This window comes from Chlamydotis macqueenii, chromosome 9 (assembly GCF_036417535.1).
Source record: "Chlamydotis macqueenii isolate bChlMac1 chromosome 9, bChlMac1.mat, whole genome shotgun sequence".
NCBI lineage: Eukaryota > Metazoa > Chordata > Aves > Otidiformes > Otididae > Chlamydotis > Chlamydotis macqueenii.
The window spans coordinates 11,310,654-11,333,801 of NC_141564.1; the positions used below are offsets into that span (position 1 = coordinate 11,310,654).

Here is a 23,148-nt window from a genome sequence, read left to right on the forward strand (position 1 = left end):
ACTTTATTTTTCTGATTGCCACTCAGAAATGATCCTTTCTGGAGTGAGTTAGAGTTGCCCTGATTTTCAGCCCTGAGGTTGTAATGCTGTCTTCCATTCAGTTGCTAAATCATTGAGAGAGATGGGGGAGGAAAAAACCAAAAAAATCAGAAGTGTTTCATTGCCTTAAATTTTCTTTTGGAAAGTAGTTCTGCTAGTATAGACTTAGAAAACATGAGACAATTCTTCTCAAATACACCTATAGCAACATGAAGTCACCTATTAAGCTAATTTTCTATAAAGAAGTAACTTATTTAAAAATAAAGTTTAATTAAACCAACAAGAACCCCAATTCACTTGTAATATTTCCTCCTTTCCTGTATTTTCAAAGTAAATCATAACCAAGAAGCAAAATTGACACGGAAGCCATGTCTTCTCTTTCTGAGCATGAACAAACTTGGCCTACAGGAAGCATTACGTGGAGCAGAGCTTAAGGAAATAACTACATGTCTGCCCAAGCAAACTATTTGTTGACACCAAATTTGGTGTCACTGCTCTGAACTAAATATTTGTCTCTTGGAAATGCAGCTGGAGCTACTCCAAGCAGAACAACTGTCAATAAGGAACTTTTGGTCCCTTTTCATTATTGGATTAGCTCATTTCTCCAAGATAAGGATTACCTTACTTCTAATATACTGAGATAAAAACTAAATTTTGTTTGTACCAATTAAGATGACAACCATGGTCATAAGTCAGCTTCTAGTGAAAAACATTTTTGTATGAATGAAAGAAAAGTCTTACTTGAGTAGGAATAAAAAGGGAGCGAGGAGAATGGTTGAGGCCTCCCAGATGCACTTTTTGCGAGCATACAGATGACAGATCAGACGCATATGAATTATAGTTATTCACAGCTGGCTGAGGCTTAACTATGGCCGTCAGTTTTTGATTCCCCATTTCTGACCGATTACCATGAGACAGGTTAATTAAGGCACTTGACGGCAGACGATAACCTCTAGCAGGTGAGCACCTGAAGAAAAGTTAATTACATGGTTGTTTCAAGTAGTTTAATTGTTGACATTTCAATGTATCTGATTTAACAACAATGTTGCCTCTATACCAGATAATGACTCAAGTTTGAATAGCAGAGGCTGAAAACTGCATCCAATATTGAAATCTAGTACCATTACATACACAGTTAATCCTGTTGTCCTCCAGCTGTCAAAACCAGAAAACAACAGTAATTACTACTACTCTGACTTTATATTGTACCTTTCAGTGCTGAGCTCAAAGAAATTTAAGAGGAGTGAATTGTTATAGCATAGTTCTGCAGTGATTATTTCTGTAAAAAATTATGAACCAGAAGACAATTTGTTTTCTTTTTCCGAGATGAAAACTGAAGCCAGTAGCAGAATTATTAAGTGAAGTCAAGCAGCATTTAGTCAATTTTATATCTTCCTTTATGATTCTGAATACTGAAGAATATCTGTGTTACAGGACAGGCTCTTGCAAGTGATAGGACTGTGTTATGCCTCCTGAACACAGGGAATAGGCAAGATGCTCTTCTGATTTCTGTCATAAAAACCTTGATTTATCTAAGAAAAACAGTTAAATGAAGCCTGCTGGGTAAATTGATGCATTTAGAAGTTTACCTGCTTACTTAAATACAGAAGAATTATCACACTTTTTAAAGCAAAAGCATTAACCATGCCTCTGCCTCCTGAAGAACAGTTTAAGTTTTTAATGGTGGTTAAAATCTGTGCCTAAGTATCAATTATTGATAGTTCAGATAAAGAAATGATTCCTGACTATGGTTTAATCTATATGTTAAAGACATACTTATAATAATCTGTTTTCTATATATTTGTTTTAGAAAGACATTTAGATCTAGTGCTTTACTCTGCTGGTTCATATTTGCTTTCTACAAATCAGAAGCTTCTAAATACACAAAAAAGCCTGAAGAGCATTTCCGAAATATAATAACATGCTTCAAAAAATTATCCCTACTCAAAGAGGAAAAAAAAAACCAAACCTGACAAACAGTGTTGAGGAACAGTTTTTAAAAAGAGGCTTTAAAAATACTCAGTCAAACCAAAGGCAACAATTTCACGCCATCTATATCAACAGCATGAAATGACTATGAAACTCCCTGTACAAACCTTATAGTCAGGCCTCCAAGGAATTCTTCATCGAACAAAACTTCAAAGAGCACATCTGTTTCTCTACTGGCTATAGAAAACAAAGTAAAATGTCATTCTATATATGTAAGAGTAGCTGTTTTCATCTAAATTATGTAAATAAGTATATTAATTATGCAACAACAACAAATCCTTATTCCTTAAATAAGCAATTTCATTAACAGTAATTCGAAAATGCTTCTCAAAGTCATATATGGCAGCCCTTTTAGACAGACTTTCAACAGAAACGTACCATGCAAAACAACTTATCATCCTGCATTAATGGAACTGCAATTTATAGCAGTATGTCATCAGAAACTACCAGAAAAGAGATGCAAGCCATCTTTACATTTGGGCAGCTGGAAACTGACAGCTCTAACATCACCTTCTTGCATAATGACAGACTAATACTCTTCTAATACTCCTAAAATTATACAACTATATAATCATGCAGGAGAAAAGAATAACTCTTTTAAAAAAGTCTTGTCTAGTGTATTCAAGATTCTGTTGGATGCAAACTGAATGAGAAAGCAACTACTTAAATACCAGGTACAAACCCAATTTCTACTACTAGATCTCAAATGGCTACACTCAATGTGATTTGGTAAATCTTTTTGTTTACCTGAAATAGATTTATGGATAATCTTCTTGTCAAAGAAAGTAATAAATCCATGCCATATAACAGAAACTGAGTATTACAGAGTAAAAAACAAATTCCAAATAAAACAATTTGAGACAAATCATATTTGACAAAATTTTATGTTCAATACAAGTATTAAGGCTAGTACTTGTTTTTGTCTCTATTTCTCTTAACTTCTTCCTGTAACTTAATTTTGTTCATTTTTTTTTTTGCAGCCTGTGTTCTCTCTCATTAGTATCTATGCCTTCTTCATATTAAGAAGGAACAAAAGGTAAGTAATTTCTTATTCAAAGTACAGCTGTGCAACACATGGAATTAAAATAGAATACCTGTAGGTTTAATTTAAAACAGTAAATATGTCATTAGCGGCTTCAAGTTGCATATGCTTCATAGGTGAGAAATTTCTGTGCATTCACAACCATCATACAAAACACTTTTCTGAAGCCTGCTTTCACATCACTAGCTGAGCTGTTACATAGCTGCAATTATAAAGAAAATATTACCTCCTTTAATTCCTATAATGGTACCTCGAAGACCAACTGGAACGGAAAAGTTCTCTCTCACGTTGACAACGCGGTCAAACAGCCTATACTCTGCATCTCGATCTGGAACAACCCCATTCTGTTGTTCTAATGGCTGACAATAACCGAAAGATTGTGTTAGTGTTGGCAAAAATATAGGCAAAAATATTTTGACTGCAATCAAAATACATTTATAACAATTCCTGAAATATACCATAAAGCAAACTTCACTATAAAGCAAACTTTCTGAAAAAAAATTTGTTTAAGAACATAGAAACTTCCCTCCCCAGACACAAAGCCAACTTTTTTTTTCCTTGCAACTCTCACTCACTGCTTCTGCCTGAGAAACAGCAGTGCTGTACATGATCCAAGGCAGACCAAGGAGACCAATTTAGAAAAAATAAAACCGTCAAGTGTAACCTGCCTGTATCAGTTACACGGGTGTCTGTGAAATAACAGGAAAGATAAGCAGTTGGTCATATGTCAAGAACTGATCAAAAAGCAAAATAGCGAAGAAGAGACAAATGGGAAGTATACTGTATTTTGCCTTCATTATACAGTCAATAAGAACTGTAGGAGCATGAAGGACAGAAGGTAGAAAAGAACTGAAAGTCAGTATAATACATGAGGGACTTAGTGGCTAGTAGAAATTCTCTCCTTTTAGAGACAGACTATGTCCTGGTTCTGGCCAGGATAGAGTTAATATTTACCTGAGCTGGGTGGAGAACTGAAGCTGGTAGCCCCTATGGCTGGGATAGTTAACTAATTAGCTAACAGCTGGGGTTAATTTACGCAAATTAGCCAAAGGGCTATTCCATCCCATCTGACATCATGCTCAGTATATAAGTGGAGGAGGGTGCTGAAGGGAGGCCCCCTGCTACTTGGAAGAGACTGGATGTGGAGATCTGTTGTGAGCCATTGTACTGTATTTGTGTTCCATCACTGTCTTGTTTTCTTCTGTCATTACTGTTAAATTTACTTTTTGTTCAATCTCAACCCGTGTGTTTGGTTTTTTTTCTGGTTTTCTTTTGTTTGTCAAATCTCCTTCTATTCTCTCGGAGAGTGGGGGGAGTGAGAGAGAGACTGCGTAGTCTGGTCCCCGTCGGGGCTGAACTACAACAGACTATCATTCTCAAATTTATTTTCCAGAAGGCATAATAAAACTTCTTTCTTCCATCAATACTGTAAAAAAGATCCACTCTCTGAAAGTTGGTAAGCTTAGGTAAAATAAATATGATATGGACAACTTAACTTGTACAAAAAGTCTTTTCACATCACTTACTCTGTACAGCAAATGGGGCTTCACAGTTACTCGCACCTTCTTGTTGCTCTTTCTCTGCTAAAGGAAAGGAACAGAAAGTCATTACAAACTAGTGTAGGAACCAAGACTGGATTTCAGATGCAACAAAATACCTGAAAAGATAATATAGAATTCTTTTGTTTCTTTTATATAAAAGTATATAACTTTCATGAAGTCTTCAGGATGATTAACTCAATTTTTTAAAACATGACAAATTTCTTACCAAAGCTTTTGCATTGTTTGGCTGATTCCAGAATTCACACCAATTTTATTAACATTTCTTTGAAATTACTTGCAAGGACATCAGCCCATTATTTCATGTGGCTTTGCCTTCAGCTTTGCTTTAGTAATTTCCTTGGCCCCTTCTTTGATGTGTGGCTTTCAGAAAACAACTTTCTAATTTTCCTCAGACCAAAGAGAATAGCCTAATGGTGCTGAATCGCCTCAAAAAGAGTGAGTCAATTAAAAAGATTAATAATGAGCTCTTCTGCATTTCTGTGGCAATTCAAACTATAAATTCAGATCTTACAATACATTCTGTATCATTTTTCTTTGGAATTACAAGTTATCTTCAATCACCTTATTCTAATTCAAGAATTTGCTAAATAATGAGCAGCTGCTTTTTGGTTCACCCCTGCTCACAATGATGTTAAGCTGCATACCTTGCATTTTTCTATTTCTTCTTCAATTTTCTCAACAATGGCTGCATCCAAAATTTGCAAGTCACAAGATGAGCGAGACAAAGCAGACACAGGATGTGCCTTTAACCAGGCAACAATTTCTTGAACTTTCTCAGCTCTAAATAAAAATCAACATTAATTGAAACTTTTAACTGCATAAACGCAGCATTTTACCACATTCCCTGATTTAATCAGTCCAGTATTAAGATACAGGCACAATGCTTGTATACATTAATAAAACAACAGCATTTAAGAGTTCTGTATGAGTTTACAATAGGAGTTAAAAAAAAAAAAATTAACTGAACCTTGCAATACCATTTCAAAATGATAACCTGAAGTTTTGTCTCAGGAAAAAAAAAAATAAAGGTATTCAGTAAATCACATTTGCATGCTAACTAACCATGTCCAGCTGTGATTAAAGGTTTTGTGACCAGCTGTTTCTCACAACACAGAAAGAACGAACTTCAGGACATATCTCTGGTAAAATGGAATGCAAACCTGACATTCTTACAATAGAAGAGTCCCACAGAGGTATTTATCCATCGATAACAGTCCTGTGGAGTGCAGCATCATGCAGACTTTCCAACTCAAGCCCATGAATAGGGTTTACTAGCTAATAATAAAAGCTTTTTTCTAATGTTACTATACTGTATCTGGAACCAAAGTTTCTCCTTGTCTCCCATGAAACTGACTGAATGTATACTAAAAATGTACTTTAAGTTCTGTAGATGTTATTTTTCAAATTCAAAGTGATCTTAAACAATTAAAATAATTATTGCTTATTTTCCCCAAATGATCTTTTGGTGGTTTTGTGACCATTCACAGCTATGCTTACTGAAGGTTACTTTAAAACCAAGAACTATGAAGTAGCTACTGAAAATGAGATTTCTCATTTATTTCACTTGAGACAGGAGTCTAACATAGACTTGGACTCCACAACTGGAATGTACAACATTCTGATAATTTTTTTCAGAATCATCACTGAACAATCACACTGCTCAAGGAACAGCAAAGTTTCAGTTACATAACAGCAACTATACAATCACCACCAATTTCACAATGTTGTCAGCCTTTATTCTACTTATTCTGAGGGGGTGGGGAGGGGGGGGAGAGAAATATGGCTTACCCATTCTCATCCTCTCCAGGCCAAATGTCATCTTCATAGAAGATATCTTCCTGGCTATTCTTGGCTATATAATTAAATAGTTCAGGGACCCTAAAGATGAATAAATGGAAGACAAATTTAGTTTCACAGCAGCATAGACCACAAAAAAGCCTCACCAAAACAAGCTCTGATGGGCTTCAACATTTCTGGAGCCCAGCAGACTATCTTCTACTTAGTTTAGTATTATACTATTCATTTCTCAAGGGTAAGGTGCTAACAAAATTACTCTGTCCCAAAATACGCTTCTCCTTGGAAGGAGAGACTGTTGGAAGGAGAATATTGGACTAAAAAAAATTCCATCAAGTAATCTCCAAAAGCAAACTCCTCAGTTCTTAAAAAGTCTATGCCCAGAGGACAAAATCCAAAGACTGATACGAAGGTGGATAATTTGGATGAAGTTCATATCCAGTATTTACCTTTCTAAATACTCAGCAAGTAGTTGTTCTACTGCAGAAGAATACATCCATTCATTTCCAACTTTCTTAGTATAGCCAGGAACTTCTTCATTTTTCTTATTGAACTTCAGGTTTAGCCCCACATTTGCTTTGTGATCTCCGTGAGGACTGGAAATAAGAAAAAGTTTATTAACTTGCAATAATATGTGTGTGTGTACATACATTAAAAAAAAACATATAAACACACATCCTCTGCTTTAAACCACAGAAAAATTAAATTCATTGTATTGTTTACTTGTTAGCACTGTAACAGCTATAAAAGTTACAGGACATAAGCTGTGTTCCGGTAGCTGTCCGCATACATGCCCACACCTTATTCCAAAAGAAGGTAGGGAATATTTTACCCTTCTTCCTTAATTGAGATCTAATCGACCACAATCTACCTGGCATTTATCAAGATGTAGACAGATGTCCCTGAACAGTAAGTGGGCAACAAATGTACACGTTAAATCACAAGAAGATGCTCATGCATCACCTGCTTCTTTAGTGAGCTGTCCTAGGAAACCACAATTCTGGCATTCAGAGAATTATAGGGATTGCCTCCCCTATATATATTTTAAGTAGTTTTAGTCTTAACTAGTTCTTAAAAAAATTACAGGTACAGTTATTATCTCTTTATACTAGCAGTAATGATAAGTACAATTAAATTAGATCCCAATCCCACTTTCTATACTCAGTGTGGCAAAGTCAGTTCAAACTCCTGCTTCAATTATGCAAATAGCTAACCAGGAAAGTTAATTTATATAATTCTATATCTTTCTACAATAAAGCCATCAGAACAACTCTCCAGTAAACAAAAATTAAAAAGAAGTTTATGATAGGAGAGAAAAGCACTGGGTATGAATTTAGTTTACAGCAAATATACTTTAAAGAAAGCTTCACATTGTTATACCCTTGATAAGAACAGCACTTAAACATATCGGAAATTCTGTAGAGTTTTATGAGAATGTAGAAGTTTCTCTACAGTCGAAATTCACGAAGAGAACTTACTTTTTCTTCGACCCTCTTCCAATAAAGATACTCCCCGTAAATCTGGAGACAAGATATCCACTTACTCCAAGACGGCTGGCCAAAACATATGCAGGATTGTATTTCACAGAATATTTCTTTAAAACAAACAAACAAACAAAAATATTGTCAATTCCCAAAGGATAAGGATTTTTATACAAAGGGCAAATGAGTAATATGGAAGCATCCCTTAAAGACATTTACCATTGCAAAATACATTGGACACACTGTTTAAGCTTTTATTAGAAAACCAGAAGCACTTACATGCTGGTTCTGTATTAAAGGATCAAGCTGGGGTTCACATGGAATGTTGAAAACTACACGAATTCTACCTTCTGTGATCACATCACGTGAATCTTGAACCTTGGAGAGAAACAAAACACATCAAAAATATTACTTAAAACCAGCAGTCTTTGGATACTAGAGCTTGTAGTCTACTATATCAACAATTTGGCTGCAGCAGGCACAGAGATGCTTTAGGATTTATCATCTTCCCTTGACCTATACACTGCTTCCTCAAAGAGACAATCAAACAGCATTAAATCAAAGGAATCCATGACTGAAAATGGTCCAAAATGGGAGCTTATGTATTGCAAATTATCCCATATAATTAATAAAAAAAATCCTGCATTCAAGCTATGCTACCTTTTTCTTGTTATGTCAGCAACAGTGACAGGGAAAACAGAATAATCCCCTCCTCTTCTGATTAAACCATCAGGGAATCTTTGATCTAAAATTTTAGCTATCAAATTACCACTACTGCCACACAACATCTTAGTTGATTTTAGGTTGTCAAATAAAGAAATCTAAGGGGAAAAAAAAAAACCCAAAAAAACTGGAACTAACTTCTCCCATGCAGCCATAGTAAGGAGATCCCAGCATAAAGGCTGTACTTCCAGGAGGAAACAAGTCGTCCAAAGTTTTGATGTTTGAAAAACGAGAGTCGAAGGCTTTGATATCCTACATGAAAAAAACCAATTGATAATGTTAAATACAATCCAGTTCCAGCAGAATAATTTAAAAGTTCATATAAATAGACACATTCTAAAACATTGAGTCTAAAATAATTCAAAGGCAAATAAGTTAACGCTATATTATAAATGCTGTTACACAAGCAACTATGCTATCTTGTAGAGCACCACTACTGTACTTCATTTAAAATAACAGTAAAAAGATAACAAAAATAACTTTTTCAGTAAGATCTCTAAATGGGTAAGAGGGTCCCAAATTCTGTGACAAAATACTTGCCTAAGCACGTCACATTTTTTAAAATACAATAAATTACATTCATTTAAGATGCTTATTTTTTGTTAATTCTTTTGTTTTAAAGGAGCATACACTCTTTCCCCCAGCCCAACAAAGTAATGAGCTATGTGCAAGAAGATATTGAACTTGTATATTTACCTTGACAACAGTTTGGTAAACAAAAGGAAGAACTTGTTTTGACCACTGCTTCTCCAAATAAACTTCTCCATTTTGGTTTAGTTGGTATCTATTGCCAGTGAGTAACTGAGCATATACAACTATTGATGTTTCATGAATAATTATTCCTTTTCTTCTCTGGTAGCTGAATACAAAGCAGAACATTTAGTTTGATTACAACAAACTAAACTGAACCAAGAGAGTGGAAGTAATTTCTTGAAATACATACATATATAAATATAAATGAAAAATCATCTTAACACAAGGATTCTCACAGTTTGCTTCCTGTTTTATAAAAACATCCCAGAATAAATGCCTTAACCAATTGATTATCCATTGTTGCACAGCCATCACTACACAGCTAAGTGTATTCATTTAAATACACTTTACCTTTACAGTGGGAAAGGTACAGATAACGAAATGGCAAGCTATTGTAACTCAGTTGTGTTCTGTTGGGCACCCACACTCTAGAAGAGCAAAAGCTGTATTCAAATTTAACAATGCTAAGCTATTGAAACTGCAACTTGATACTGTATGACTCCATTCTATATACTTCCTACAACTGAAGATTGTTAAGACCAGAAAAAAAAAACGGAGTGGGAGAGTTAAATACTGAAACACATGCATTCGAGAATTCTTTTGTAACAGCATCTAACTTTTAATACCTAGTGACTAACTCCATATAGTCTGGAATTTCAACATAAGCTCTTTTATGTTGTGTTTTTCAATTCCAGCAGAATTATTAAGCTTTATCAACAAACATACAGTAGCTCTTCTCTGCTACTTAGGTCTATAATATAGCAACAAAACATAGCTAAGCTATAAAATGTGAAGTTACACTTTAATTTTCAAAGTTACTTACTGCTCTGAAATGCCTTGAACTTCTTTTAACCATGTGCTTTGTTCCTTATCTCCAACGTATGCTACTTTAGTTGGGGGCACTGCATTTCCCATGTAAAGCTTCTGTGTGCCGTGTGGTTCTTCCAAATAAAACCTTGAGAATATTATGACATGTATGAATTTAACCAAATAAGATTAATCAAGACATAACTGGTTCTAAGTAAAACTTAAAATAGTTAGAAAATACTTGTTAAGGACATGGAAAACTTGCAGCATCATTTTTTCTACCCTTTCCATAACAGGCCACACTGTATAACTTTTTATAAAAAATACAAGTGCATGTGCCAAAAGGAGGGTTGTATAGAAATTTTCTCTTTTACATTATTCTGTGTGGATTTCTGTGTATGTGGTTTTCCCTCAAAGTTAAGAATGAACTCTCCCAAACTCCTATATCTATAGCAAAATAGTGAAAGACTAGACTTCTACAGAGATAACTAAACCTCAGAACAATGTTGAACAAAGGGTCTTCCACCAAGCAGCCTTTGATATACGTGGACTAGTTTGCTGTTAGCAAGTATTACAATAAACACAAAACTTCTGTTCAGCCTAAAGAACTTAGTTGTTTGTCCTGTTTATTGTTTTATTCAAAGTATCTATGAAATATCTCTTACTTAGTTTCTCCATCTGACACAGCAACAACTCTAGCTTCTTCAAGGTGTGGCCAGTTAACAAAAACACGCTTTCCAAGTACCAAACTGGCAACATTTTCTACCATCTGAAAAAAACGTGGAAGTTACTATTACTAATTGTTTAGCATATTAAAGATTTTTGTTAGAATATTTTCAAACTGTTTTTGCAATAAAAACTACTTTAGTTAAAGAACAGGTTTTCTTGCAGAATAAAAATATCATTTCAGCTTATTAAATTATATTTTGATATATATTACATAATCTCTGGTTAGAAAAGGAGAATAATATTTCATTTTTTAGAATAAAGTATCGTATTCCAAGTGTGGCTCTTTACACATAGCATGTGTGAGTTGTAAGACCTCGGCTGATTTACCTTTCTGGTATAGGCTTATTAGGCACTTCTTTGTTAAATCACTTAAAACTACTGTGTCTCTGGGACACAATAATCAAACTGACAATCTGAGATTAGTGAAATATCTTGTACCATAGATTTACTTATCTCTGAAATGTTTTTGTTTTCCTGGATTCGTCTTTTGCTATCAGATATTTTTTATTACAAAATTGAGTTAGCTTTTAAAGGATTTAGAAAAATTATTTTGCTTCTAAATGTCTCTATTTCAACTCTTTCCTCTAATTCCTCTATTAAACAGTCTCATTTAATTTGAAAATGTAAGTCTTTTTTGATGAAAGGGACTGATTAAAAAAGACAAAGTGTCTATACACTCAGCTACACAAAAGACAAGGGCCACTGTTCTAGAGACTCTACTTCCTTGCATTCATACAATTTAGAACTATTAATTAGTCAGGAGTGAGTTTAACCAACTGACAGGAGATTGACATTTAATACTCTGAAGACAGGACAATTTAAATCTTTCAGCAGATTGTCAAAATTCTAAACTGTTCCTCACACAAATTTAGTGTTTTAATCCTAACTAACTTTATTTTTTCTTATTGACTCCAATAGTCAACAAAAGCTTTCAGTGTGAATTAACAGCACTGATGTTTTCAGTGAACTGATTCAGTTGATGTTTTCAAAATATATACTGAAAAATACCACCACCTAATGTCTCAACTTTGGCCTGGGAGCTAAGAACTCCAGAGTTCTTACTCCAGCAATTAATTCTACGGCCTCGAGCATAGGGATGTATTTCACCTTCCTTTCTATTAACCAAATTTTAACCTATACATAAAGCTCATTTTGAAATCAAAGCATTACTAGTGAAATAAAGTTCTTAAAAATCTAAGATATTATTTTAAATAAAATATTAAATATATTTAACTATTCTTTTTTTAGAAATGCTTGGATTTAAAATTTTTAAAAAAACTTTCAGTAGTAGCCTATAAACATTTTTCTCCTATAATACACTATTGAAAAGATATAAATAACCAGCATTTAAAATCTGACTATTTAATAAATTCAGTCTTTTCATTACTTTTTTTTTTGCTTAGGTTTTTTTGGTTTTGGTTTTTTTTTTTTTTTGTTAGAAGCTGAATGCTCACCTGTTCTTTTGAATTCACATCAGCTATGATTTCTAACATCATGTTCTCTCCGTGGCTGCTTTGCTGAAACACCTGTACACCACTTTTTCTAAGATAGAACTGGGTAAAAACAAAATAGCATATAAAACTTACTTGAACTCTTAAATACCATTAAATACAATTGAAAGTGTCAGAAGAGAGAAATCTTTTACCTTATGTTTAATGTGCTTTAAAGTAGGAAATCCACAAAAATACAATGCACTCTTGTTGATTTTAGTTATCTCATTGTGGGTTATTTCTACATGCCAAGCATCCAAGGGTATTGTTTTATACCTAAAAAACAAGTCGCACAACATTTGCTCATACAAATTGACCTTCGGCTCTAGAAACTCTCATTACTCATTCAAACCTCATAAACTGACAAACTCTTTGATTTTCCTGTAAGGTGGCAATTAATTTAAGCCTCCTTTTTTTTTTTTTTCAATTGGTCTGGAATTTGTGAGCTGATAAATCATCCCTATTATCAGATATTTGTACCAGTCTTTCATGCTCTGCATCAAAGTTTAGTAATTCTCTAGACTGTTCTTGCCAACTTAGCATCGGTTCATCTGTTTTGCAAAGTACCATTAGAAGAAAAGGGACAAATACTTTTACCATGCCATCCACAACAAATAACATTTATTTAAACATTTTACGTTTTTCAGTGCATATATTGGCATATACAAGCTTCAGCTAAAACGCTAATAAAAATATTCTAGCTACTTTACTCTAAAATAGTTATGCCAGCATTACCTTGCACGACATCTTTCTATTGCAGGGAATTTCTCTGGCCATGGTGACATGTATCGGAACTCTGCATCTTTGTCATACCAGTACATTAAGCAAGCACTGTGAGTATTTCTTCGTTTCTCCTCTTCTTTTAGGCACTTATTGCAGGATTCCATGGCCTGCAGCAATCGCTTCTAAGTTTTAGAGAAATCAGCGCATGTGAAACTGGCAACAAAAATCAGCACGGAAACATCTATACGGGGTAAGGGGATACTGCAGTTTTACAGTTAATGTGTTAATCTTCTAATTAACCTAGCTCTAGAGCTCCTAGCTCTCTGATAAAAACAGGACAATTACAATGGAATAGCTTTGGAGAATAAAGGATTACCTTTTTGCAAATATATTTCCAAAGGCTGTTATGCCTTTTACATTTAACATACAAATAAATATTTTTAAAGTTTTAGATGTTATCATAACATTCTGCAAAATTGAAAAAGCTTAAAAACCTTATGGGTCATTGAAGTAGCAACTGTTGTCTTTCAGGAGAAGACTAAGACTTGTCGACTTTTCACTGTGAATTATGGAAACAATTGATAGGTGCACGCCACCACTTATATATATATCTTAATATCTAATCTGCACTTTTATTTTCATTCACTCTCTTTGATGTGCTCAAATTTAATCTGATAAAAGATATTATAACAACATATATAATACTGTTACTCTATATGCAAACAGAAAATGTTACTATTTAATTCCTCCCCATTAATGCTTTACTGTTAGATTTGTACTTAAAGTCTTCCACCCAATACCAGTGTTCATGTAAGGAGCTTTTCTGTAAAAGGACTGGGTTTTTTTTCAAGTGTTTCTTTTATTTTACCTACAGACATTCTGCATTTTTATATGCATACAGGAATAGAATTTTTTTTCTCAAAAAATCTGAAACTAAATATTTGAATAGCTGATTAAAAACATGAACAAACAACAAAGTCCACATCCCTTACTTAAGACTTTTGGCACCCAAAGGTAACTTTGCTTGTGGTAAATGAATCTAGCATTACTCTCCAGGCAGGAAACTTTTATATTTTCCTGCAGTTTTATCAAGTGTTAATTTAACCTTCCATTTAAATGCATGTCTAACTGTTGATTAATTAATAAGTTTAGCGGATTTGTTGTGAAGCTTTTACAGACAGCAGACCAAAAGAACTTACCTCATCAATAAATGGGATTAACACTACAGCTTCCCATTCTTGCTGTTTTCCATTCAGGTCAGTTTTAAAATCTGGTGGATAATATTCTATAATAGGAGAGTCTTGACTAATCATCAAATGCTAGGAAAATACAACAGAGGAATTAAATAATATCAGAGACAATTTGCACTAATTCTAGGAAGACATAGAGAAAGGCTGGTATTAAAACCAATTCAAGGCTGAAAAGAAATTCAATGTTTGTCATTTAACTGTCCTAGTCTGAAGTTGCTTAGCAAATGCAAAATTTTGTACTTATTACTAACTTTACAATGTACTAAGAATAGTAAGAAGTATTTAACCATATATCTAAAATTTAGAGGTAGACTATAACTAAGAGGACATGCAAAAATATCAAGAAAAGAGTTACTTCAAAATAAAGCAGACAACCAGCAAATAATAGATAAATGCAATTTAATTTAAAATTGTACCTGATAGCATTTAGGTAGCAGATCTTTGCTAGCTGCTGGAAGTACAGCAAGAAGCTGTTCAAATGGCATGAAAGGTTTTCCCAGTTCAAATTTGATTTTGAGTTCGCCAATGTTGTGAATATCTGACAGATAAGGTGCATAATGATAAGGATAATACCTGCAGATACAAAAAAGCTCTTAAGTTACTTAATTATAGAATAGCCGTGTTCAGGGACCCCAAACAAACAGAACTACATTAAATGTTCTCAGCATCCAAAGTGAAATATTGCTTGATGTTTAAGTAATTTCTCATTTGACAATTTTTCTTACCAGCTCCAAGACTGAACTCCATGGTAATAATAATGCAAAATCCACTGTATTGCCTGGACATAACATTCAGCTTGATCAGCCAAAAAGTCACTTAAAAGGAAAAGAAAATATACTTATTCGTTTTTATCATTTTCACTGGTAAATAAAAATTACGTAGCAGCTTGTACATAAGAATGAACATAGAGCATTTTCAGAACGTAGTAAGATCACAGTTTTCTAGATTAATTTAATACTAATGGAATTTTTCTCTCTGGTTCTCAAATACTTGTTACAGAAAACTTGACTTGCAGCTCTCCTCGCATTAGCCCAAAGCATCACTGCTGCAGTACACTGACGTGTTCTCTGCTTTCAACATGCATGAATATTCTGTCTTGTATTAGACATATGCAAAGATTCGTCGCTGGTGTTTAAAAAAAAAAAAAAAAACCAAAAAAACAAAACAAAAAAAACTTACTCAGAAACTACTTCTACACCCATTTTAGTCATGTAGTAAGTTCTTTTGTATTGTCTAAACTCAGTTTCAAATAGATCATCATCTTCTGGTTCATCTTCCAATGCAGCTGCAAAAGCAGTCATAAAAAAAAAAAAAAAAAAAAAGGGATTAACATTAATTTCCCTACTACAATAAGGTTTAAAGACATTCAGTTTTGACTTTATGTTTTAACTTTATTCCTCAATTCACAGTTACAGGTGCTTATACCTTCCTTGCACTGGAAGTAACATGAAAAAATTTAAAAAAGAAAAAAAAATCTTTACCCAGAGAAGGTCTGGAACTTTTTTTTTCCCCTTTAAAGACAGGTAACCCGTTTGGTAGCCCAATTGAAGGAATAGAGAAAAGAATATAAGCCACCAGAAAATAATTTCAGAAAATGTTCAAATAAATTTTAAAATTGAATCTTTTTTCAGCAACATCAGCTTATATAATGGAGTAATATTTATACGTTTTTTTTTCACATTAACTTTCAAAACATGCTCAAAAGACATTTTCTACAACTGGAATGAGTTTAAAAATATAATCAACACAACAAAAAACCCCAAAGCTATAAAAAAATCTGTTTATTTGTCCCCACACGTATAACAAAGTGCCTAGGCATACAATTATCAAAAACATAACGTTGTTGACAATTTGCTCTTTCATTCCTTTAATTCATCATGGAAATACTGGTCAGGTAAAAAGCACTTCAAAAGCTTTAGCCCAGCTCCATCTTATCATAAGCCAGCAAGATGCAATTCCATTTCCAAATAGCTGGCTATGTAACTTTCACTTAGATTAAGGTCATCTCTGACATGAAACTCTTACAGATCTTCCAAATCTATACACAAATGAACAAGTTTATTTGTTTTATGTATATGGAAAAAAATATTTGCACTTACTTTTAGGGGTCACAACTTCACTTTCGTTTTTTTCTAAAGCAGCCAAACACATAGAATTTTCCTGAGCCTATTAAAATAGTGTTTGAGATAAAGTAAAAATACAGAATAATATGCACACACTTCATTCACAACCACATAACCTGCAACTCAAAATGCTATTATAAAGATGTGTAAATATTATTATTATTTAGTATAACACCCACTACATCTCCTTCTCTCATAATTGCCTAGCAAAAATTATTTTATCCATACACATCAGACAAAGGAACAGTCTCCAATAAAGTATCAATTACCATTAAAAAATAGCCAAATATTTTTTTCCAAAATACAACTATTTTCAAAACTGTGCAGTACACATTTAAGCATTTTTACCTACATCACACACTGTGCTACAGCATCAGTATGCGATCCAATATTTTCATCAGTAAATTTTTAAGGATTCAAATTACTTTTGTGGGAAGTAAGGACAAAAGAAATCATGCTTTAGAGAGTCAAACAAGCCAAACGCTCACTTCATTCTCACACTATCCACTGTCTTTTGTGTACAGCACCGAGTAGCTTTCACTAAGCAGAATCATTAAGTTGGTCCTCTTCCCCTGTACCTGAGATATGTAAGGTCCTGACTGTCACTGCCATTCAAAGGATCAGACAAGATGGCTAGCTAATACTACACAGCTGCTCCAAAATTCTGTGGCAAATAAGAAAACAACCACAAATAAAGCATACCTTATTAAAGGAAGTGCTAACATATTGCTCTTACAAACCACAAGCTTCACTAAAGAACAGCATAATGATATACAGTGACAGATTAAACTTGAAGGAATTTCCTGCTGCTACTCTATGCTCTGCTGAAGGCGTATACTAAAGGATAGCCAATGGAGGTGGTGGTGGTGAACATGACAGTGGGGCAGAGCCAAGTTACAGAGAAAAGTGCTGTTCCCTATTAATTAGTTATATCTAGAATTGCAAGCTTAACCAGTCAGATATCTCACACCAATGAAATCGCTATTCCTTGTCAAACAGTCAGCCAATACCAACACATGCATGAAAAACATAAAACTTCCAGCAGGCTATGCATTAAGAAGTAAAATTATGAAGCATAGCAAGTTTGACAATAACTTGCTCAGAAGTAAGTTTTGCTGCTGTTGAGAAACAGATAAATTACATAAAGCATTCAGGTACAGGTTTACAAGATTTCAAAAATCATGAGAACCTGATCTTGACTTAACCATTTCATCACTCACAACCAGCAATGCATACAGGTAGTTCCTCAAATGTTACATTTTACTCTCTCTTGTGATCTCCAAAAAAATCTCAAAACAGAGGTTTATGCCATTTAATTTGTCTAAGATCAAGTTATTGATTTGCAACAAGTAATGTTCTTATTTCCAAAATTGCGTATGTAAAACACTAACCTTTTGTTTCTTCTGTTTATTTTTTCTGGCTTCCTCTGCTGCAATACCAGCTGCCTCGTTGAGGTATTTATTGCCTACTTTACTTTCAAACCATTTCAGGTCTACGAAGACTTCACTGAAGTGTTCACGATCAAACTGTGCAGAAAGATTCAAGTAAGTTTAGAAATATTTGAGGTATGCCAAATTTAGAGTGCTAAATTAACAACGTCTTTCTAGTAGGTACATTAGATTACATATAGAGTCATTTGTCCAAAAACATTTTTCCCTAGAACTACAACTACACTAATAGATCAATATTTAAAATCTTTTTTCTTAGCAATACATATCATATATCCAAGTCATATTTTGTTTTCTTTTGTTTATTTTTTGTAAGGCAGCAAAGGATAAAAAAAAAACAGAGTTAGATAACTTCCACACTACACTACCAAGTCCAGAAGCAGTAGAAGTATATAGAGTCTGGGTAATACAGTCTGTGCCACACACTCAACACTTTCATAGTTCTACCCAAGAATCAGAAGATAGGGGCAGCAGATGAACTTCCTCCTTCCAAGTTCAGCAGAAGGCTGAGACCTTTCAATTTCTACAAGGCCTATACCTTTTCTCATCTCTAGGGAGATTACTGCAGTGGCACTTAACAGGATTGCCTCCTGTATGCCAGTTAGTTCATAAAAGATACTAATGCTTCATTGCTCTTTACGAGTGATCTTCATAAAAAATTTGCAAAAAATATTGCTCTCCAAGATTTCCAGACATAGCTTACCCCACAAGAAACTGACCAGCAGGGGCACCAAAGAATACTGCTGCCTGCAGCACGCTCTGCTCAGTACTGCCACTTGTTACTCAATGAGGACTGAGGACCATGACTCTACTGGTGAATCCTCATTAGACTGACAGCCCTAAAAGATGCTGCCTAAAGCACAGATTGAATGATTCAATCCTTTTCCTCTTACGTTATGATAAGATCAGACAACAACTGATTGGACCCCATCAGTTAAATGATAAAACAGCTGACTGAACCACTTGTAAAACACAGTCATTTAACAGTTCATTAAAACTACAGCATGATGTGGTTCAGGGCTGAATATTTAGGTTATATTCAATAGACTATACCATTCTATACAGTGTAATTTTGAAGTTACTTACATCTGACAATCTTGTGAGATATTTCTCAAAGCGTTTTAAATTCAGATGCCCGTTTTCATTTATGTAACCTATTTGGAAAACAAATTATGTTTTAAAAATTATCAATTTAACAATTTTAAAATTTCAATTTAAATGCTCTCATAGATAATAGAATGCAATCTTGTTGGCTGTCTAAAGAAAGTGTAATAAATGCTAAACATTCTAAAATGGCTAAAAAAGTCAATAAATATTAACGCAGGAATGCTGATGTTTCTACTTTCCACACCTAAACTTAGAGTTCTTACCTCCCAGCTCTGGCAAGATAGCCATATACGTTCTATAAAGTAGCGGCAGTGCATCATGATTAATGTGTAAATGAGGTAGATGAGGAATAAAGTCATTTCCTACAAGGAAACCCATTAAGATCCAATCATCTATTATCCTTTCAATGTCATATTCAAAGGAAATCTTGTCCTGAGGGGGAAAAAAAAAAGAAAAAAAAATACAAGTATAATTTTTACTTTCATGTTTGCATTAAAAAAAAAATCTCACATTGCTTCAGTCATGGCTCTGTTAGAACTTACTTTTACTGGTGAAAATTCATAATCAATATATTCTCTCATCAGCGATAAGTGCAATAAATGAAACGTAGTTTCCTCTGGCGCACATGCTCTGTAAATTATTAAAAGCATTAAGTTAATTATTTAGAATACACTTTCAACATGAATATTTAATAAGTCCAAGGTTACCTAAAACCAAATAATCCTACTAGGATTATATCCTTACAGAAGAAGTAATGTATAAACACTTCTTCGAATCTATTTTAGGATTCATCTGGTCTGAGTCTAAAATTTTGCAGTAGAACCTTCTAAATAGCAGATGTGACTGCACTGTATGGAAAACAACTAGCTTAGAGAAAGCACGGCACGTTTATGGAGTTCCATGTCACATTAACTATTTTTTAAGTAATTATCCCATGGCCCAAAAAACGGACAACCTAACCTAACTTTCCACCAAACACAATGTATTGTAAGCTATTTTAGAACTAGTCTGAGTACATACAGAGTACACAGATTCATGTCTTAACTGGCTAGGTTATATTTGCAGTCATTTGAAACGCTTCTTGTAAGAGAATAATATTCTCAACTTGAAAATGTACTTCCTATGTATCATCTGTACTACGGCACCAAACAAATGACAAACCTACTGTTTGTTTATGGCATAAATTAGTCAACATACATTCAGCTTTCTTCTCATCTCTTCACTAAAATTACTTAATACCTAAGCCAACGTTCGGCCAAAATCAGTTAATACCTACACCAAAAGATTAGTGAGCTAAACACCAATGTATTTTAAATTCACCTTGCAGATACTGTAACTAGCTGGGAGCACCTCCAACGGCAAACCAGCAAAAACACCTGTGTGTTCACTCATTCACATACATAAGTAGATTTTGGCCAAAATCCTCTGGGGAAGATGTGTGTGATACACAAGCTTATATGAAGACTACAAGGCAAACTCTGAGCTACACTTGGCTGCAGAGAACTTCAGACCCAATTATGTCACTTTTAAAATGTAATTTTCATATCGGTATTAAAGAACTTAGGCAAAGCCAGGTTGATGCTCTAAGACTCTAGAGACATTTTGCCCCTTATTCTTCATTGCACTGGACTTGAAAATCCTGATAAACCAAGTAATTTATCTTAATCAAGAAACTGCTGACAGATGTTTATTTGTATGTATTTTTAGTATTTTAAAATTTTCAACTGTAAATACTCATAAAAGTGACAATATTGAGAGAAGGCAATTCCTGTAACTTCCAGAAGTAAATTCCTGTAATGAGCAATATTATCCAGAAATTATAACAGGAGCCAAATATGGAACAATGCTCGAGAGGAAAAAAAATACAATAATGACAACTTGCCTTTTGATTTTCAACTTTATTTAATTAATCACTCAAAACTCTGTCACGCTTTTATATTATTTTACTTTTAAAAAAAGAGAAAACCAACATTTTTCTCTGATTAGATTCAAGGTCTTTTAAAAACATTACAATGTTGCATGCCAACCCTATCAACAGAACAAGCATTAGTGAAAAGTTGACTGCGGAAGACTATTAAAAGAATACTTATTTCTAATGTTTATCATATTGTTCTTGGCAATAAAAACATTCGTTTATTAGCAAAAATGATGCATTTATGTAAACGTTTATAAGACTTAGCACTGTACTGTCCAAAATCCTTTTTATATCCAAAAACCCTGTATTTTTTTCTCTCTCTGTCACCTTCTCCCTTTATCCAGCAAATATATGCTTAAGGTCCTTCAAAGAAGGAACCGAGCCACAGTAACAATTACAAAATTATTTTTTCTATTAGTTCAGAACAGCTCCTTGTACATATACAGTTCTGGAACAAATCACCTTGTTCTGACTGATTAGAGCCCACAAGTTAGTTCAAACGGGCAAATCCAGAATAGGAGCATCCAGTCAGCCACTTCAGGAGAGTTCATTTTAGTAATTATTCTAGTAATTTACTTACATGCACAAAACCTCAGAAATACATTTTAAAAGGTCAGTATCTGCATAAGACAATTATGAAAACAAGCCTGGGCTGCTCCATTCATAATATGAAGAAAGCAGCACACTACTCCAAGGCTCTAAGGATTTTTTTTAATCAGCTGTCCTGACAGGATACATTTTGTCATGTAAACTAATTTAAATGTACAACTTAACAAGTTGATTTCTTTAACATCATCTATTTTCCACACAAAAAAATAAACTAAGACTTTACTAATCTAATATGCAATCAATAAAACTATTTCAGTCACCCAGTATCTTCTGGATTTATTTTCATCATATATAAAACAAAAGTAAAGTTAAATTAGTTCACCTTTGAGATTTTTTACCACCAAATCTGACTTCTTCTCTTAAGAGCGCAAAGTGTGCCTCATGACTTGTTAATCCCAGCATAATCTATTACAAAGAGATATTAGAAAGGTCTTACTTTGTTATTTTCTTTAAACTGTTACTCAAGATTTGAGCAGTATAAAGAAATTTTGCAGTTCTGTTTCATTACAAATTCAGAAGTTTGCAGGAATAAGAAATTATGTGCTTGTTTAATAACATTTTAGAACCCTATGCATTTAGAAAGACATCAAAGACATACATTTTATTGTAAACTTCTGTTGTTTGTATTATTTTAATTGCACATACCAAGTCAGCATCTAAGCCATACAGACAGTGTCTTGTGTTTGGATCATGATGGGGCTTTGCTTTTTCTGATCTGATGAACTCCATAATTTTATGTTCACCTTCCCCCGGAGTCTGCACAAAAAACCCCACCAAAATTCATCAGTATATATTTTTATATAAAATACAAATTTATTTAAAATAAAATATTAACAAAATACAATGACCTCATGGCCCGACAGGTAGACTGTTACTCCTTGCCAGGATTTGTCTGTGGAAATCTTCATATTTACAAAATATTTAAGATGCTCATGCAGCCTGGCCATGAATTCAGTTCCTGAAAACAGAAATTTAAGTTAAACATAAAGCTTTTCACTAGTCATTCAAAATTACATTTACATATCAAAAGTATTAATGAAATAACAACAAATAAAAACTCTGCAAGAGATGAAGGGGACAGTCGCTTTTTTTCCCTCTAAGAGCTTTCATTTTTTCCATAGCAATCTAAAAACTTTTTAGAATGAGATAGTATTCCAACCCTCATAAAAGTTATTAAAACTTGTGTTCTCACAAGTTGTTCCCCTTACTTGAGCCTTTACCAATTCTGTCCTCTTAGTTTAAAAAAAAAAAAAAAAGGCGCCTTAGGACAGGAAAATAGTGCCATAATATAGATGCAAAACCAAAAATCTAAACATTTAAATTTAAATAATTAACAAATTATCTTACCTGGGGTAATACAGTTGGAGTCAAATCTAGCTTCTGTAGGGAGAGTTTCTCCCTTTTCTAATGCCTTTTTTATTTTATCCTCTGCCTCTTTTGCTGATCTAAAACAAAACAGGGTTGGAGAGAGGGAATAGAAAAAGAACCATACCATCCCTATGTTAATATTCTAAGTACAGTTTTACTGACAAAATACATACAGTTGATTTTTTTAAAGAGTGTA

General features: G+C 33.7%; 1 protein-coding gene across 6 annotated transcripts in view; it reads right to left on the reverse strand.

Annotated features, from left to right (window-relative positions):
• XRN1 (5'-3' exoribonuclease 1) overlaps positions 1–23,148 on the reverse strand; it is a 42,244-nt gene that overhangs the window by 15,000 nt on the left and 4,096 nt on the right. For 5 of the 6 annotated variants that reach the window (XR_015259404.1, XM_086755024.1, XM_086755026.1 and 2 more), the window contains exons 3-32: positions 22,932–23,029; positions 22,433–22,542; positions 22,230–22,340; positions 21,907–21,989; positions 19,603–19,690; positions 19,324–19,492; positions 19,040–19,107; positions 17,897–18,031; positions 16,482–16,548; positions 15,562–15,667; positions 15,108–15,197; positions 14,799–14,955; positions 14,332–14,451; positions 13,145–13,314; positions 12,565–12,685; positions 12,374–12,472; positions 10,856–10,959; positions 10,207–10,338; positions 9,327–9,489; positions 8,769–8,882; positions 8,187–8,285; positions 7,905–8,020; positions 6,876–7,022; positions 6,421–6,510; positions 5,277–5,412; positions 4,597–4,653; positions 3,297–3,429; positions 2,136–2,205; positions 781–1,006; positions 3–104 (exon numbers count right to left, since the gene is read on the reverse strand). Coding sequence is in view for 5 of the 6 variants with exons in the window: in XM_086755024.1 (XP_086611150.1) it covers positions 3–104; positions 781–1,006; positions 2,136–2,205; positions 3,297–3,429; positions 4,597–4,653; positions 5,277–5,412; positions 6,421–6,510; positions 6,876–7,022; positions 7,905–8,020; positions 8,187–8,285; positions 8,769–8,882; positions 9,327–9,489; positions 10,207–10,338; positions 10,856–10,959; positions 12,374–12,472; positions 12,565–12,685; positions 13,145–13,314; positions 14,332–14,451; positions 14,799–14,955; positions 15,108–15,197; positions 15,562–15,667; positions 16,482–16,548; positions 17,897–18,031; positions 19,040–19,107; positions 19,324–19,492; positions 19,603–19,690; positions 21,907–21,989; positions 22,230–22,340; positions 22,433–22,542; positions 22,932–23,029 (3,481 nt within the window). In the remaining variant the exon portion in view is untranslated. The remainder of the gene's footprint in view (positions 1–2; positions 105–780; positions 1,007–2,135; positions 2,206–3,296; positions 3,430–4,596; positions 4,654–5,276; positions 5,413–6,420; positions 6,511–6,875; positions 7,023–7,904; positions 8,021–8,186; positions 8,286–8,768; positions 8,883–9,326; positions 9,490–10,206; positions 10,339–10,855; positions 10,960–12,373; positions 12,473–12,564; positions 12,686–13,144; positions 13,315–14,331; positions 14,452–14,798; positions 14,956–15,107; positions 15,198–15,561; positions 15,668–16,481; positions 16,549–17,896; positions 18,032–19,039; positions 19,108–19,323; positions 19,493–19,602; positions 19,691–21,906; positions 21,990–22,229; positions 22,341–22,432; positions 22,543–22,931; positions 23,030–23,148) is intronic. The other variant, XM_086755025.1, reaches the window with a different exon arrangement.